At 23.9% G+C, this 15046-nt stretch overlaps 1 protein-coding gene across 1 annotated transcript; it reads right to left on the reverse strand.

The window, feature by feature from the left end:
• Positions 1-2318: 2318 nt before the first annotated feature.
• On the reverse strand, positions 2319-11569 carry LOC145843847 (adhesion G protein-coupled receptor L3-like). The gene is made up of 20 exons (XM_082951093.1): positions 11435-11569; positions 10151-10263; positions 9619-9770; positions 9324-9440; positions 8928-9119; positions 8464-8716; positions 8214-8369; positions 7986-8102; positions 7759-7892; positions 6946-7099; positions 6441-6590; positions 6151-6320; positions 5961-6013; positions 5675-5896; positions 5123-5382; positions 4172-4415; positions 3881-4049; positions 3604-3747; positions 3269-3410; positions 2319-2996 (listed from the first exon to the last, which is right to left on the reverse strand). Exons 3-20 carry the CDS (start codon positions 9730-9732, stop codon positions 2542-2544), a joined length of 3246 nt encoding a protein of 1081 aa, XP_082807219.1. The 5' UTR covers positions 9733-9770; positions 10151-10263; positions 11435-11569; the 3' UTR covers positions 2319-2541.
• Between the last annotated feature and the right edge of the window lie 3477 nt (positions 11570-15046).

The following is a 15046-nucleotide window of genomic DNA, read 5'->3' on the forward strand; positions in this document are numbered from 1 at the left end:
AGTATCATTTTATGTACAAATTGTATCTAATGTGATGTGCTGTTTAGATGATTTAAACGATATAAATAAGTTTCTAATAAAACAAGTAAAATTAATATCAGATACTTAACTGATAGTTGGATTTTAAATTTGAGTTTTAGAAAATAAACTTATACCGTAAATTGAAACAATAGCTAATAAAATAAAAGTTTATGTTCCGAAACTTATTACAACTTTTACTAAACTGATCCGTAAGAGGTTAATTAGTTTTTATTTTGTTTGTACAAAATACTTGACTGTTTATCATTAATCTAAATATAATCTATAACTATAAAATAAGCTTTTTATATAATGTTTAAAGTTTGAAATATTTCAGAAACCCTATTTGTGTTAATTTAAATAAAAAATTATGCAAAATTTAAGTTTTGTGTAGTGTGATAAAAATAAATAAAATAGTAAAACAAAAATATTTTCAAGGTTTTTGGCTAATCATTAGCTTTAGTTTTGGTTTAAGCTTCAAAGTTAAATTTTTAAGTTTAATTAATTTACTTCAACAACTAGATCAAGCGTCTTTAAACTTACTACTTGAATTAATCGATTTTTAAGTCTAAAGATAATTAGTAATAACATGGAGTACTGCCAATTTAGAAATATAGTTAGTGCATCGAAAATGTTTATGTACAATAATATTATTTTTAATCAAAGTTTTCTTAAAATGCGTTATAAAAAACATTAAAACGGTAACAGTTTAAGTTTTTAAACATAATTGTTTCGAAACTTTTTCAAAATATCTATTTAACAATTGGTGTAAAACTAAGCATAAATATTCATTAACATACGAATATACTAAAACATTTCACTATAATTAATCGAATAAATAATTTAACTAATTTAAATTAAGTTAATTTTTTATTATGCACTACTTATGTTTTGTAGAAAGAAAGTGTTCTTAAATATTCTTCCATTTTCTTCACAATAATTCGTACGAATTGATATATTAAAAACTATAAAGACTTTATCATCAAAAAACAATTTTATGGCACCATAAAATAAACGACTTTTCCACAAATTCCGCTTTATTTTATTTATATATATCTTTAATAAAAATGGGAGAAATATAGCACAAGCTACTAAAATTAGACACACGTGGAATATTGATTGATTTATTTCCATTGTTAAAACCTCATTGTGGCGTAACAACGTTTGATCTGATTAAAATTTACCGTTGAAACTTTTTGACGGTTAAATAATTTTCATACAACACAAAATTAAAACTTCAAATGTAATGTTTTATTATATGTCAGAATTTCAGTTGCAATTTGGATCCAATAAATTAATATAAGGTGTTTTCTTATTGTCAAAACAAATATAACACAAAAACTTTTTTTTGTTGTTGGTTTTACATGACGCTTTCAATTTCAGTCAGATTAATTTTATGATGTTCAAGTTCAAAATTCTCTTTTTATATTTACATGTCGCTTATATAAACAATTTTTTTCAGGAAACTAGTTTTTTTGGTTTAAAAATATGAATTAAAATTATATTATTATTATTGAATTTGGGTTAAATAATAAACTACTGATTTTTGAGAAGTGGTTTTTTAGTTGTTAAAGAATGAATAACTCTAAGCTGTTTGTAGCATCACTAAAAAATTTTTAGACAATAATGTTTAATTAAACTACATTTAAGTAACAATTTTTGTATTATCTTTAATATTAATGAGCTAAAATGTGTTTCAACTGATTTAAATTACTTATTTATGTGTAAATTGCTTTGGTGTTTTATATTACATAAAATGTTTTCCATAAATGTATAACAGACTTTCTTTGCATAGAAAATGCTTTGAATTTTTTTATTAGTTTATTTTCAGTTCAACTGACACAAATTTTTAATAACTTTCATTTATAACGATAAAGAAGATAAAAAATTAAAAAATTCATTTTAAATTTTGCATCCGATTTTTTCATTACTGTAAAACATAAAAATACTTAAAGTTAGAGTTAATGTTTTAGGTTTTAAGTTTTAAACTTTTAAGAACAGTTTAGAAAATTTCTCACTTAGTATCTTTTTTTTTCTTTCTTATATAAATTTTAACACATATAAAACACTTTAGAACTTTTATGTTCAATAACAAATAAGTAAAGGTAAAAGTTAACTGTGTAAAATCTTGAAAAGTTAGATAATTTAAACACTTAACAGGTCAACTGTTAAAAAGATATGTTTTAAATGCAGCAAAAACGCATTATGATTGCAATGTTACTTTGAAGAGACGTGAAAATGTTTTAAGCATAACAATAATCTCATTAAAAGAAACCTTAAGTGTTTGCACAAAAACAACTAAAACTATATTAGCTTGGAGATTAAAAATAAAGCTATGAAAACATTGATTATTTTAAAATTACAGCTCAAAGTTTACTTAATGTATTGAAAAAAGAAATTTCAAAAGTCCTAAAGGTTACTTACAGGTAAAATACATGGATTAAATTTAAAAACTCTAACAAAAAGTTATAACAAATACAAATTTTATAACTATTAAAAATTTAAGTAAATAACTTTTCATATCTAAAGCATTATGTCTTCATTTACACCAATCGGTTCTATTTCTTCATAAACTCTTTCCTTGTTATATATATCAGAATTATTAAGTTTGTTTTTATAAGACTTGCTTTCAGAAAAATTTGAGCTTGTTTTTAGTTGCAAAGAGTTGAACTTGTGTTTACTTCTTTCATAAAACAAACACTTTTCAACTTCTAAATCGTTTTCGTCTACTGATTGTGACGTATTTGGTCTTGATGACGTCATAACGAGTTCAGTAACGTGATAGGGTTCGACCCGATCGTAGTTGTGGCTTTTATAAAATCCCCTGTTAAGCAAATCGTACTTTACTGAAGAGTTTCTACGCGCTTCTAAACTACTCGTTTGAGCTAATAAACTTTGATTGTGACGTAATAAGTTTTCTTCGTCACAGTTGCTGGATTGGCACCTGGAATTGTAACCGCTTGATTTTTGGTTAGAACCTAAAAATTGTGTACATGAGTAACTAAATTAGGAAATTTATAGGCTTAGTTAAGATAGAAAATGAAAAGTTTAAACGAAAAACTTATTAAGACTGAATATAGTTTTGAAAAAAATTTTCTTTGACTTCTTGATTGATATTTGGTTTTTTTCATACATTTTAATAAAATTAGTCAAATGATTAGTCAAAACTTAACGAAAATAAACTTTGTTAGAAGAACGTTTCAACAACATTGCTGTTTTTTTATATGGCCAGTTTTATAGAAATACTTACTCTCAATAAGATGTGCCTGATTTCTTTGAATCATGCTTTCAAGCTCATACGAAGATTTTTCATCTTCTGTATAAATTCCACTGTCTTTTATATGGTTTATATAAATTTTGTTTTGATTGTTGAGATTATGACAAGATCCCGCCTAGAAATCAATTACTCATTTTAAATCAAATACTATATTACAACTGAGGGCTAATTTAAAATTATTTTATATGCGTAAATAATAAAACTAAGTTTGTTTTATTTAAACTTAAAAAACAGAGAATGTTTTTAATTTTTAAACATTTTTTTTTTCAATTCTCAAATTTTCATTAATCTAAATAAACCATGCTTACAGTTATTTTAGAAGCAACTTTTTTGTTTTTATCTTCATATCCAGTAGAGTAAGAAAAACTTTTACTGATGTAAGGTTTTCCAATCACATCGTTTCTTTTACAACAAATCAACTTGTTAAAAAGTCCAACCCATTCTCTGCCAGCCTGAAATTTTTATTAGTAAATATTATTACAGATACAACTTTTCCCTTTAAAACTGCCACTTAAGTGTTTTGATGATAAAATCCAACAACAAATAAAAGGAACATGTATTAAATAAAGCAGAGTAAAAGCTAACTTTTGTGTCGATAATAAAATGAAGTACAAATAAGGAAAGTCCAAATACTAGATTAAATGCAGCAAATAAGTATCCAAATGCATGAGAACAGTTTGTATTCCAAATAAAATATAATGTCCATGTTAGTATGTTTAGTATAACAACTGGTACAGATTTCAGTAACTGTGTTCTGTTTTAATAAAGTACAAAGTTTTTAGTATGTGTAATAAACTTAGTAATTATTAATGTTAGTGTCTAATAGCTTAGTCAGGCTTTCTTAATCAAAACTAAAACAACAAACTAAATACAAACTTTAAAGGTTCAAAGCTTGATTTTGTTAGTCTGTGACACAATCTATTTTTTATATTGTCGTTTTTGCTCATTTTATTCCGAAGTCTTACTACAGATGCAGCCAGGAAAGCTAGTGAGAAAAATGCTGAAAGTGCAAATGTTGTAATAACTATCGTATAAGAAAACTCATTATACGGTAACAAACTTCTTTTATCAGAATCTTCTTCAATCAAATATTCTGCTATAATAAGTCCGGTTATTAAACCTGTGATAGATAAAGTTTACATGTAAATGAATTTACTGTATTCCTAATAAGTAGAAGTTTTATAATTCTGTTTTTATAAAAACTAATCTACTTTTTAATATACTAAAAACTACTCAAAAGAATTAAGTAGTGCAGAATATTTTGTAAAAACTAGTTTTCTTTTGATCTTAAGGATTTTATTGCTGAAACTCAAAATGTTTAAAAAAATTCTTTTTAATATTTATTGAGAAAAAATCTCTTTAAACATTTCCTATTTGTTCGTATCAAAGAAGAGTTTTATTGCTTATTTTTAACCGCAAGACCATAAAAAGGATCAAAGTAAAATATTACGAGTTTACTGTGACAAAAGTTAGTTTTCTATAAGTTTGTAGACTCAAATAAAGTTTTGTGCTGCAAAAAAAAACAGTTTAAATGTGATACTTTTTAAATAAATAATTTAAATACTTAATTAAACAGTTACTTTGTCTTTTTTATTTAATCTTAAATATTCACATTTAACTAACTACTTTTACATATTGGTTCTTTGATTATAAAAATAGTTTTTTCTAATGCTAGTTATTAAATTTAAAGTTGCTCTGGTTAATAGATTAGTTTAAGTAACATCGAAAACAAATAACTTAAAAATTTATATGTTATAACTTTTATTGTAATTTGAATCTAATGTAAACCTTAATATAAAAAAAAAATAAAAAAAATTTTTAACTTACAGTAAACAATCACATGGCAAATCGTAATAGCTCGTTTAGATTTCAAGGCGAAAAAACTGTACACTTTATTGAGCAAATATGCTGTCATAACAAATATCCAAAATGAGCTCGATAATACACTGAAGCGTAATACATTTGAAATAATGTATACAGTATTGTCATTCAATTGCTGATTTAAGTATATCAACAGCGAAATATTGCTAATTGCAGTCATCAAACAAAAGTTAGTTGTTATTATTGTCGACTTATTTCTCAGACTTCTGTAAAAGTTATATAAGATCGAATTTAGGTCAAATAATTTTTTTTATCAAAAATCAAACGATTTGTTAATATTACAGTTACATTTAACAGTCTTAAGCTACACTAATAATTCATAAACAATGTTTTACTGTAAAATTAAATGTAATTAAATAGCTTTACAGCTGAAATGAATGTTCTTTCGTATTACCAATAACATAACACTAAATCTGGTATTATACATTTTATTAGTTTGATCAGAAAGAATTAATAAAAATATTTATAAAGTTCCTAAATAACATCTCAAGAGGTCACCTGAACACTATGTAAGTTGTCGAAATTGCACACAAGAAAAATGAAGACATAGATAAAAGAACATTCAGTATTGTCAACTGGGAGGTTTCAAATGAAAGCAAATTAGCTTCATATGCAGTACTGTCATCAGTTAATAATGCATATGTAGATATTTTATTAAAACTGCATATAGTGTGAGTAGAGTTGGATTTTATTAACTCGCTGTTTTTACTTGTCCAATATCTGAATAAATTTCGGCATTTTACCTTTATTTTAACTAGAACAAGTAACTAAATTGAACACTTACTTTTCCTTAATGTCCCAAACTCCACACCTTTGACTCGAGTGATGCTTTTTGTCCTACAATTTTAAGCAAGTTTTAACAGAAAGTATAACCCATAATTGTTTTATATTTAAATTAATTTCTTACATTAAACTATGAAAAGCTTTAAAATTAGACTGTTATTTATACTTTACTAGTTACACAATTGACTTACTTTTAAATTCTGAAAAACAACATAAATAGCGTTTTCAAGGTCTATTTCTGAAATGCCATCAAAAGATACAGATACAATATCAGAACTTAAACTTGTTGTTTTGTTTGTATGTAAGTTCAAACTGAGTTTGCCAATATTTTTTATTCTAATTACTTCAAAGTTTGATTTTTCTGTAACAAAGTATTAAACTTTAAGTTTATCACTATACGTGCACTCTAACTGAACGAGATATAAAATTAAATTTATTGACTATATGGGCAAACTTTAAAACTCAGTAAAACTAAACAAACTTTTAAATGTGACAGATTTTTGTATCGGTAAATGAATTTTAATTTCACTTTTGTCTTCTTCATGTGAATTCTTTATTGGAATTACTACGTCATAATCGATTTTATAGTTGTAGGGAGTTTGTATTACGTAAAAATTTTGAAGTTTCAAGTCTGTTTAAGATGATTAATAATATTAGTATTGAATAATATGAACTGTCATTAAAAGAAATTTTTTTATTAGTTTCTTAGAATAGTGTAAGGTAGTGTTAACGATTATGACTAACTTTATATAGCTCAAAGACAAACAATAAATGTTTTTGCAAAAAAAGCTTAAGATTATATAAAATAAATTAAATAAAACATAAAATATTATGACAACTATATATAGTTTAAAGTAACAGTCGGCTTTTAATTTGACAATAAAAAACAAAATCGAAAATGTTGAAACTAAGATAATTTTGTTGTCTAAAATACACATATTTTATGATTTAATAATCAGTTGAAAATATTAAAAGTGAAAACAAACTTTTGTAGCTGTCTATGAGATTCGAAACTGATATACTTTTTACAATGTTAAATATTTTGGAGATTATACTGTTTTTGGAATTAATAGCCAATTGATTATTCAATGTTTCTAATAAAGATTTGTCCAACAACTTGTCAAATATTTTCGATAAATACTGTGCAAATTAATTTTTTTTTATAATTTTAACTTCATAATAAACAATAAACAAATCATAATGTTAGTAGAACTATAAAGTTCAGATTGAGATATATTTGTTTAAAAATAATTTGATAGAAACATTTGTTTTTACTTATATTTATTACTTACTTATAGATAAAAGAAAATTTTTAGAGACAGTTATAAGAAATAAAAATAAAAACTCATATAAACCTTAAACTTTCTGATGAAACAAATATTATACAAAAATAACAACAGCAATTTTATCGGTAAAAAAAAATAAATTATATATTATGCAATGTTTTTACAAGACAATTTACTTTAGCCTTTATTTTTAAGCATAATTATTTTTTTAGATAAAAATCTTTAGTTTTCAAAATTCACACAGCTGATAATATTAGACAACACAAAACTAGAAAACCTTGTTGTTTTACTTAATGCAAATTACTAAAAAATATACTGTTTAAAACAAAACCAAAGCTTTATCTATCGATAAGAAAAAAAGATTAAATTTTGTTTCACATAATTTAAAAAAAACTCTAAACTTTAATGTTACACTAAAAAATAACAACACATAAGGGAGTTTTTTGAAAGAAATTAATATGCTGACATGTCGTAAAAAAGTTTTAAGTGATGAGAAAATGTATCAAAACTAACTTGAAAGTTGCTTTTATCGATGTTTTCAACACCTATCACACTCTTTAAAAGCTCAAAAACTTCAAGAACTTCGTTTGGTGTTAATTTTTGTGTTTTAACATAAGCAAACAGCTTTTTTAACAATTTGTAGTCACCTAAATAAGAATTTATTTAAAAATTTATCTTTATATATATAGAAGCATTTTTTTTAAACTTCAAATGTTTATTGTAACTAAACTTATACAAACCTGCATTCAGTTGTTGTATCAAATAGTCAAGAGATAAATAACAATCAGTCAAATCAGGACCATTTGACCATTTAGGTGTATTTGTAGATTCATCAATGGTACATAAGTAAGTAGCGGCTGTTTTGATTTTATTTTTTAGAAAACCATGTTTTATAAATTACTTTTCAAGGATTATATGGATTAAGATACACAAACTAATTTTTTAAATAATTATAAACATCAACTTACTTTTACCATTACCACAGTTAACAGTTCTTGTCAGTCCTACTTCGGTTTGTGGCCAAATTAAACCATCTACTGCTTGTTGAGGACAAGTTTCTATCACTTGATTATTAGTAACTGGTATAGTGGTTACTACTGGCATTGCAGTTACTTCTTTGTTTTCTGAAATCAAGTTTAAATAAGCTAAAGCTTTACTTGCATATTATTAAATTTACAATTAAAAGTTTACAACTTCTTAAACTTAAAGTTTACTTACCGTTTTTAGATTCAAAGTCTCCAAACTCAATCAAGTAGTAAACAGGGTTTTTATCAATCCATCCGTATAATAGTCTATCCCTTGGGTTGTACTGCGTATGAGAAGGTATTTTTGACGACGTAGTTATTGATTTTAAAGTCAAATCGTTTGTGTTGTAGGTAGTTAATTTGTTTTGTGACGTCATAACGTATAATATTCCACAAATAATTATTCTATCGGTTGATTCAGTTTTTATTCCAGTTTCATAGCGTTTCTGTTTGACAGTTTGATTGCACATTATACAAACATCTTTAGTAATATCTATTCTTAAAACAGTTCTTGTATAGAGTTCAAAAAATTTGTAAGTCTTATATATCCTTAGAGGGATGATGTTTAAATTGTAAAACAATTTATCATGTAAAGTTTAAATTTTTCAATAAAATAAGATATATAATTAAAATAACTATCTCAGTGATTTAACTAACCACTATATTTAACTCTTCATCTACTTTTAAGATAATAACTTGTTTGTCATCCAAATAATAACTTATCCATAAACCATTTTCATCAGTGGAAATCAATAAATCGTTGATTTCCAATTGGTTATCTTCAATTTTTGTATTTGTTTGTTCTTGAGAGAATGACATCTTGTATTTTGCTACTTTACGTTGGTTTGGCTGTTTTGTTATTCAATTTAATAGTTCGTTTGCTTTGACGAGTTAAATTTTAGCTTAAAACTTTAATGTTTTTTGTACTCAAATATAAAGTTATGTATTTTTTTAAATCACTACGTGTAACAGTTTAAATTAAGTGAAACAAAATTGTCTAAGTACAGAGGTTTAACTTTGAGTAAAAAGACCAGTATGGACTAATAAACAAACTTTATAGTAATACAGATATCCATTATATACAGCAAAATAATTTGATTTAATTGAAACTTTTAAATCATGTATCTCCTGGTAATCTCCTTTGATGAAATTCATCTCGTTCGTAAAACTCTGTTTAAAACGTTAACCATAAATATTTTTTCGAAAAATCTAAATAAAACATAAATTTAGTAATCAAGTATACTTTGGTTTTAAGCTTCTTATTAACCAAGTAGCAAAAAAAAAGTTGAAAGGTTTTGCAAAAAGTCAGATACAAAGGTGAAATTTAACTAATTATAAATTTTCTTACTTTAACGAAAGGTTGATTGTCAATATGATAATAGATGTCAGAATTTTCCTTCATTGGATCTTTGCTCCACCAATTAGTTGTATCAGATGGGTCGTTTATTTCAAAAGTTTTCATTCTTTTCACACCATTAAACTTACCAGGACAATCGAAAACTAAATTTGATTTAATGAACTAAATTCTAAGGCATCAAAGTTCAATATAACTCAAAAAAAGTACTATTAGAATATATTGTTTGTTTTAAAAACTATTAGATAGTTGTCGAATTACAGCTAAAACAAAAAAACGTTGTTAAAGTTTAATAAATCTAACAGTTGCAAAGTAGAATGGTTACCAACGAGAGACATACTGTCAAAAAAATACAAAATTTACTGACAGTGACGTAATATCTTCTATAAAATTTACAAAAGTTGAAAATTGTCTTAAAGTTTTATGCTAATTTACTTTCTGTATGAAGAAAGTCATTGAACAACTTTCAAATATTTATGAGAAAAAAACTAATAGCTAATCATAAAACGTTTTTTACAAAACTCACTATGATTGACACACTGGTAAGTAATTCTCAAATATTTATAAGTTTCCGGACATGGATCTTCATTGAAGAAATTTGAAGAAGATTGAAATGTAAACGAACTTTGGTTGTTTGCTCTGAATATTTTCAAAGATTAGAAATAAATATAACAATATGAAACTAAAGAATAAAAATATAGTTTGACTATTTATTCTAGAAGTTTAAAAAAATCTCATTTTATTGCTTTAAAATATCCAAACTTGTTTAATTTGTTTGTAATCAGTTTACAGTGTTATTTTACAGTGTTAGTCTTAGTTGTACTTACATATTTGTTTTTATTGGTTTTTAAGTTATCATTTATTTTTAACTTACATGAAAAAATATGCGCTTTTAAAAATTGTTTATATCTAATGGCTGAATTAACATTACAAAACACTTTATTTAGTTTGAGCTATTCTTGTTTAAAAGTCTATACAGAGTTCTTTTTTAAACCAAAAACTTGTAGCGTGGTTAAGGAGTACTAAAATGCAATAAAAACTTCAGAGTTAATCTAAGTAAAATGTTGTTGCATTATCATTATCGAATGATAATTTTTGATATTATAATTCAGTTAAAACTAGTATTTAGAGTAGCATTTATTTATTAATGTTTAAACTAAATTTTTTTTTTGTAAATTAGAAAAAAAAATTGTTTGATATAATTTAAATTTTATTATCTTAGTTTTTGTGACTTTTTTAAAACATTTAAAAGTCTTAGAGAAGAACATTAGTAAATTATTAACAGGCTAAAACATTAAAGTAGCTGTTTTTCTTGTAATTTGAATATTTTAAGCTTTCCTAATCGTAGTAAATATTGATTCACAACAACTCTGCTAATTAACAAACTCGTGTTCTCTATTAGATCAACTAAAACCAATCCTGTTATAGTTTGTTAGCTAATGAGAATTAGATGACTCACAATGAAACAATTCCAACTAAACAAGCTAGCTGTAACTTCTAAACAAACTGCAATAGTAGCTGCCAATATCATAAATAATTTATCATTAAATTGAAAAGTTTATTGAGTTTAATGTGCTTAGTAGGCTTGAAAGCGCTAAATTTATAAGTAGCTACTGTTTTCTGCGAAATTAATTTATTGTAATTTTGTAATAAATGTTTTTATTCATTTAGCCAAACGCTTCTAAAATATTTATCTATAAGAACGTTGATGTACAAACTTTTAAACAAAATTCACCTTTTTGAGTCCAGATATGTTTTTTAAATAATTTTATAACAAAATAAAATTATTAATTTGTTTATGGAAACTTACGTTTTGAAATAATCAATTGCATTGTATAATTTACAATTTATATTTTCTTGTTTTTCAATTGAATTTGCAGCACAAATATATTTGTTATCTCTTCCATAAAACACATTTGTTAGTTTAATCTTTTTATTAAATGGACATCTCATTTCTGCTTGTAAATCTTCTTCACAAATAGTCTTTGTTCTGATTATTTCTTTACCTAAATAAAATTATATATAAACATATATAAATAGTTTAAGGTTTTTAAATGAACGGTTAAGTTATAGGATATAGTTTAAATTTTACTTGAAAACTTAGTATGTTCAATTAAAACTTACTACACTTATTTTTTCTTTAATTTTAAGTTTTCATTTTCTCTTAAAAGTTAATTTACTTATATTTATACACAATACTTAAATTTAAATTCAAGATAGACAAGGAGATCTTCTAATACTCTCTAGTAAACTATTAAATTTTCACCTTTTTTTAAGATGATTTAATTTAATATTTTATTATCCCTAACGTATACTTAATCAGCTATTTATTCTTAATACAGACGGTAAAATCGATTGTTTTAAATATTTAATTACATAAAAGTGCTTAAAAATTATTTTAAACGAAGCAGTCTTTTTCCGAAAAGCTTATTGTTGTAAAACGTGTTAAAAGCATATTTTTTTGCAAGTTTTTCCTTTTTATTGATTTGAACGTAAACAAAACAAACTTACTTTTTGCAACACTCCAAAGGAAAGAAATCAATAGAACAAAAACAAAAAGTTTCTGTAGCATTTGTTAAGTTTTTAGTTCCGGTATAATTTTCAGTTAATTTGTTTTTTTTTTACTTTAAAATTCTCTGAAAAGTTGTAACTTTTGAATTGTCACAAGCATTTATTAAAAAAACAAACTTAATTTTCTTGTTTTGTTAACCTTTTTTTCGTCTGTAAATGTTAGCTCAAATTTGTAGTAAGTTAATTTGCTTATTAAATTGTTTTTCACTATATGTAGTACAATAAAAATAAATTATGTGAAATTTTAAAAAAATGTGAACTACTTTTCTAAATATTAAGTAGTTATATTCGTTTTCGAATATACTTGAAACCATGAAAAATACTAAAAGTAAAAATTATACAAAATCTCATGAACATATACTAAAATATGAGTTTTAAATAATCTACAGGTGAATTTTTTACTATAGTAACAAGTATATTACTTAATAAACTAATGTTCAAGACAAAAATAAATAAAACAGACTAAAATAATGTTCGTTTAAAACAACACTACTTAAAGAACTGAATCTAACAATACAAGTTATAAAGCGTGATTTCAAAAGCCTTTTGTGCATACTCAATCTCATGAGTACTTAAGGGAGGTTTAACTTGTACAGACAATCAAAAAAATAATGCTAAGTGCACTTAATCAACTAACGTTGCTTTTCAATTGTTTTAAATTGGTGAAAAAGGTTACTATTTGAACTATTTTTAGACTGAATATAAATTAAAATAAAAATATAACATAAATCAAACTTTATACTTTCAAACAAAATTATTAAAAAACGATTATTTTATACTAGTAAAACTTTTTAAAAATTTAAGCATATTAAAACTAAATGAACTAAGTTCATTAAACCAAAAAAAAAATATTAATTATTATAAGAAAAGTAATACTAAAAAAGTAAACTAAACAACAGACTTTTTGTCTTTAAAAGTACTCATTTCAAATAGTTTTTCTTTACACTCACAGTCGATACTTCTGTTGTTTTTCTTGAATAATTTAAATGAAGACTTTCTTTCATAAAACTGAATTACAATATTTCTAATACTTATTGTATCTTGATAACAAAAATGACTAAATGTTTTTGTTTTATGCAGTTAAATTTCATAAAAAATTTTTAATGAAAAGAATTTTGATGTAAAAGTTTCTAAACTTATAAAGTTATAGCAAAAAAATTAATATTGCATAATCTAATACTTTTTTAATTTCATTTAAACCGGTTAAAAAATAATTTTAAGGTGCATAACTTCTTTTAATATTTTAAAAATAGTTTTATGCACAATTAACAACTATGTTTAATTTATAAATAAGCTTGAAGTGTTCATATATTGTTATGTTTTTACAAACAAGATTTTAATGTTTATATAAAAAATTAGTTTGTTTTTTATTATTTTTAAAAACGAATTGTGTAAAACATATAATAAACACTTGTATTTGTTTAGAAAGTTTAAAAACTTTTGTTTTTGTTTTAACTAGTGCTTGTTATAAAGAATATATACAACTTTGTTTTAAAAGTCAAATGGTTTCTATTTTAAAAAGTAAACTTAAACACTTAGACTTTTTATATTAATTTAAGGTATATTTGTTTACTTTTTAAGTAACAAACAATGTACAAAGTTAAATTAGCTCTTTTAAATATTTAAAACATAAAGCTTTCCATAAGGTTACTTTCAGTAAAGTATTAAAAGTTTTATATACAAATATTTACAAAGTTCATATCGTAACTAAAAAAAACTAAACCATACTTTCAAAAATATATCCGTCATTTTTATCTTTAAAATTGTTTCAAGTAACGTGTTAATTAAGTTTAGCTGATTTTTTCAAAGTTAACTTAACTCACTCTTTCTTCAAATAAAAAAGAGTCCTAGGTAATAAAATCAATAAGCAGAAACAATTATTAGTTTCTAGTTTCATTTGAAAAGTAATTACTTCCGGTTTGAACTTCAATTAGCAAAACATTTTAGACCTTTAAGTTTGTCTGAAATCATCATTAGAGGGTTGTGTATTTTGTATTGATGCTGATTAATACTTGATGTGTATCGAGTGTTTTTAGTAAGCTGATTTTAAGCTGGAAACTATTAAACCAGCTAGATTTAGAAGATACTTTGATTTTAAATTACTTTTAATATTATTTAGCTATGATAATGTTTTTTTTTGTTTTTAATCAACAATAACTTCCTACTATGACACTTATTTAAGGTTAGAAATAAAACTCTAAAACCACAGTTCAAACTAATTAAACAATACTTTAAATTAAAATATATTTACTTAGTTTTTTTAACTTTTTTGAACATCATAAAGAAATGCTAAAAAAAATTTCTTTTTACTTAAATTTACCCTTTTTTTCGTCAATTTTTATTAACAACCAAAGTGTAAACTTATGGGCTGATAAAAAAATGCCAACCAAAAAAAAAACTACTGTCTAACAAAATAAACGTTTAAACAAAAAAAAACAGTTATAACTTTAAAGCAGCGTAATAATATCAATACAACCTTTAAGTCATTTTTTATTAAAAATAGATGTTTACAATCTGTTTTACTGCAGCTAAAAACTGATGGTAAAACAATTCAAAATGCAATACCTTTTTTTTTCGATTTCTCTCGTCAACTAAAAAACTTTTTTTCTCTTTTCTCATTATTGATTTACATTACCTGCTTTTTAGTTTTTGTTGTTTAGTTAGTGATAAATAAAACATACATTTTTTCATTGTGATTACCTAAATTGCTATTTAGAAACTTCTAAAAATTTGTACAACAAAAGAATAAACAAATAATTTAATACACTAACAAAAAATATCCTAAAATTTTTTGTTACTAGTCAAATTAAACTTAATTGAGAACTTTTTTGGTAAACTTGTAAAATCCTTG

The sequence above is a fragment of the Thalia democratica genome, chromosome 1, assembly GCF_965202585.1.
Source record: "Thalia democratica chromosome 1, ktThaDemo2.hap1.1, whole genome shotgun sequence".
In the NCBI taxonomy this organism is placed as follows: Eukaryota; Metazoa; Chordata; class Thaliacea; order Salpida; family Salpidae; genus Thalia; species Thalia democratica.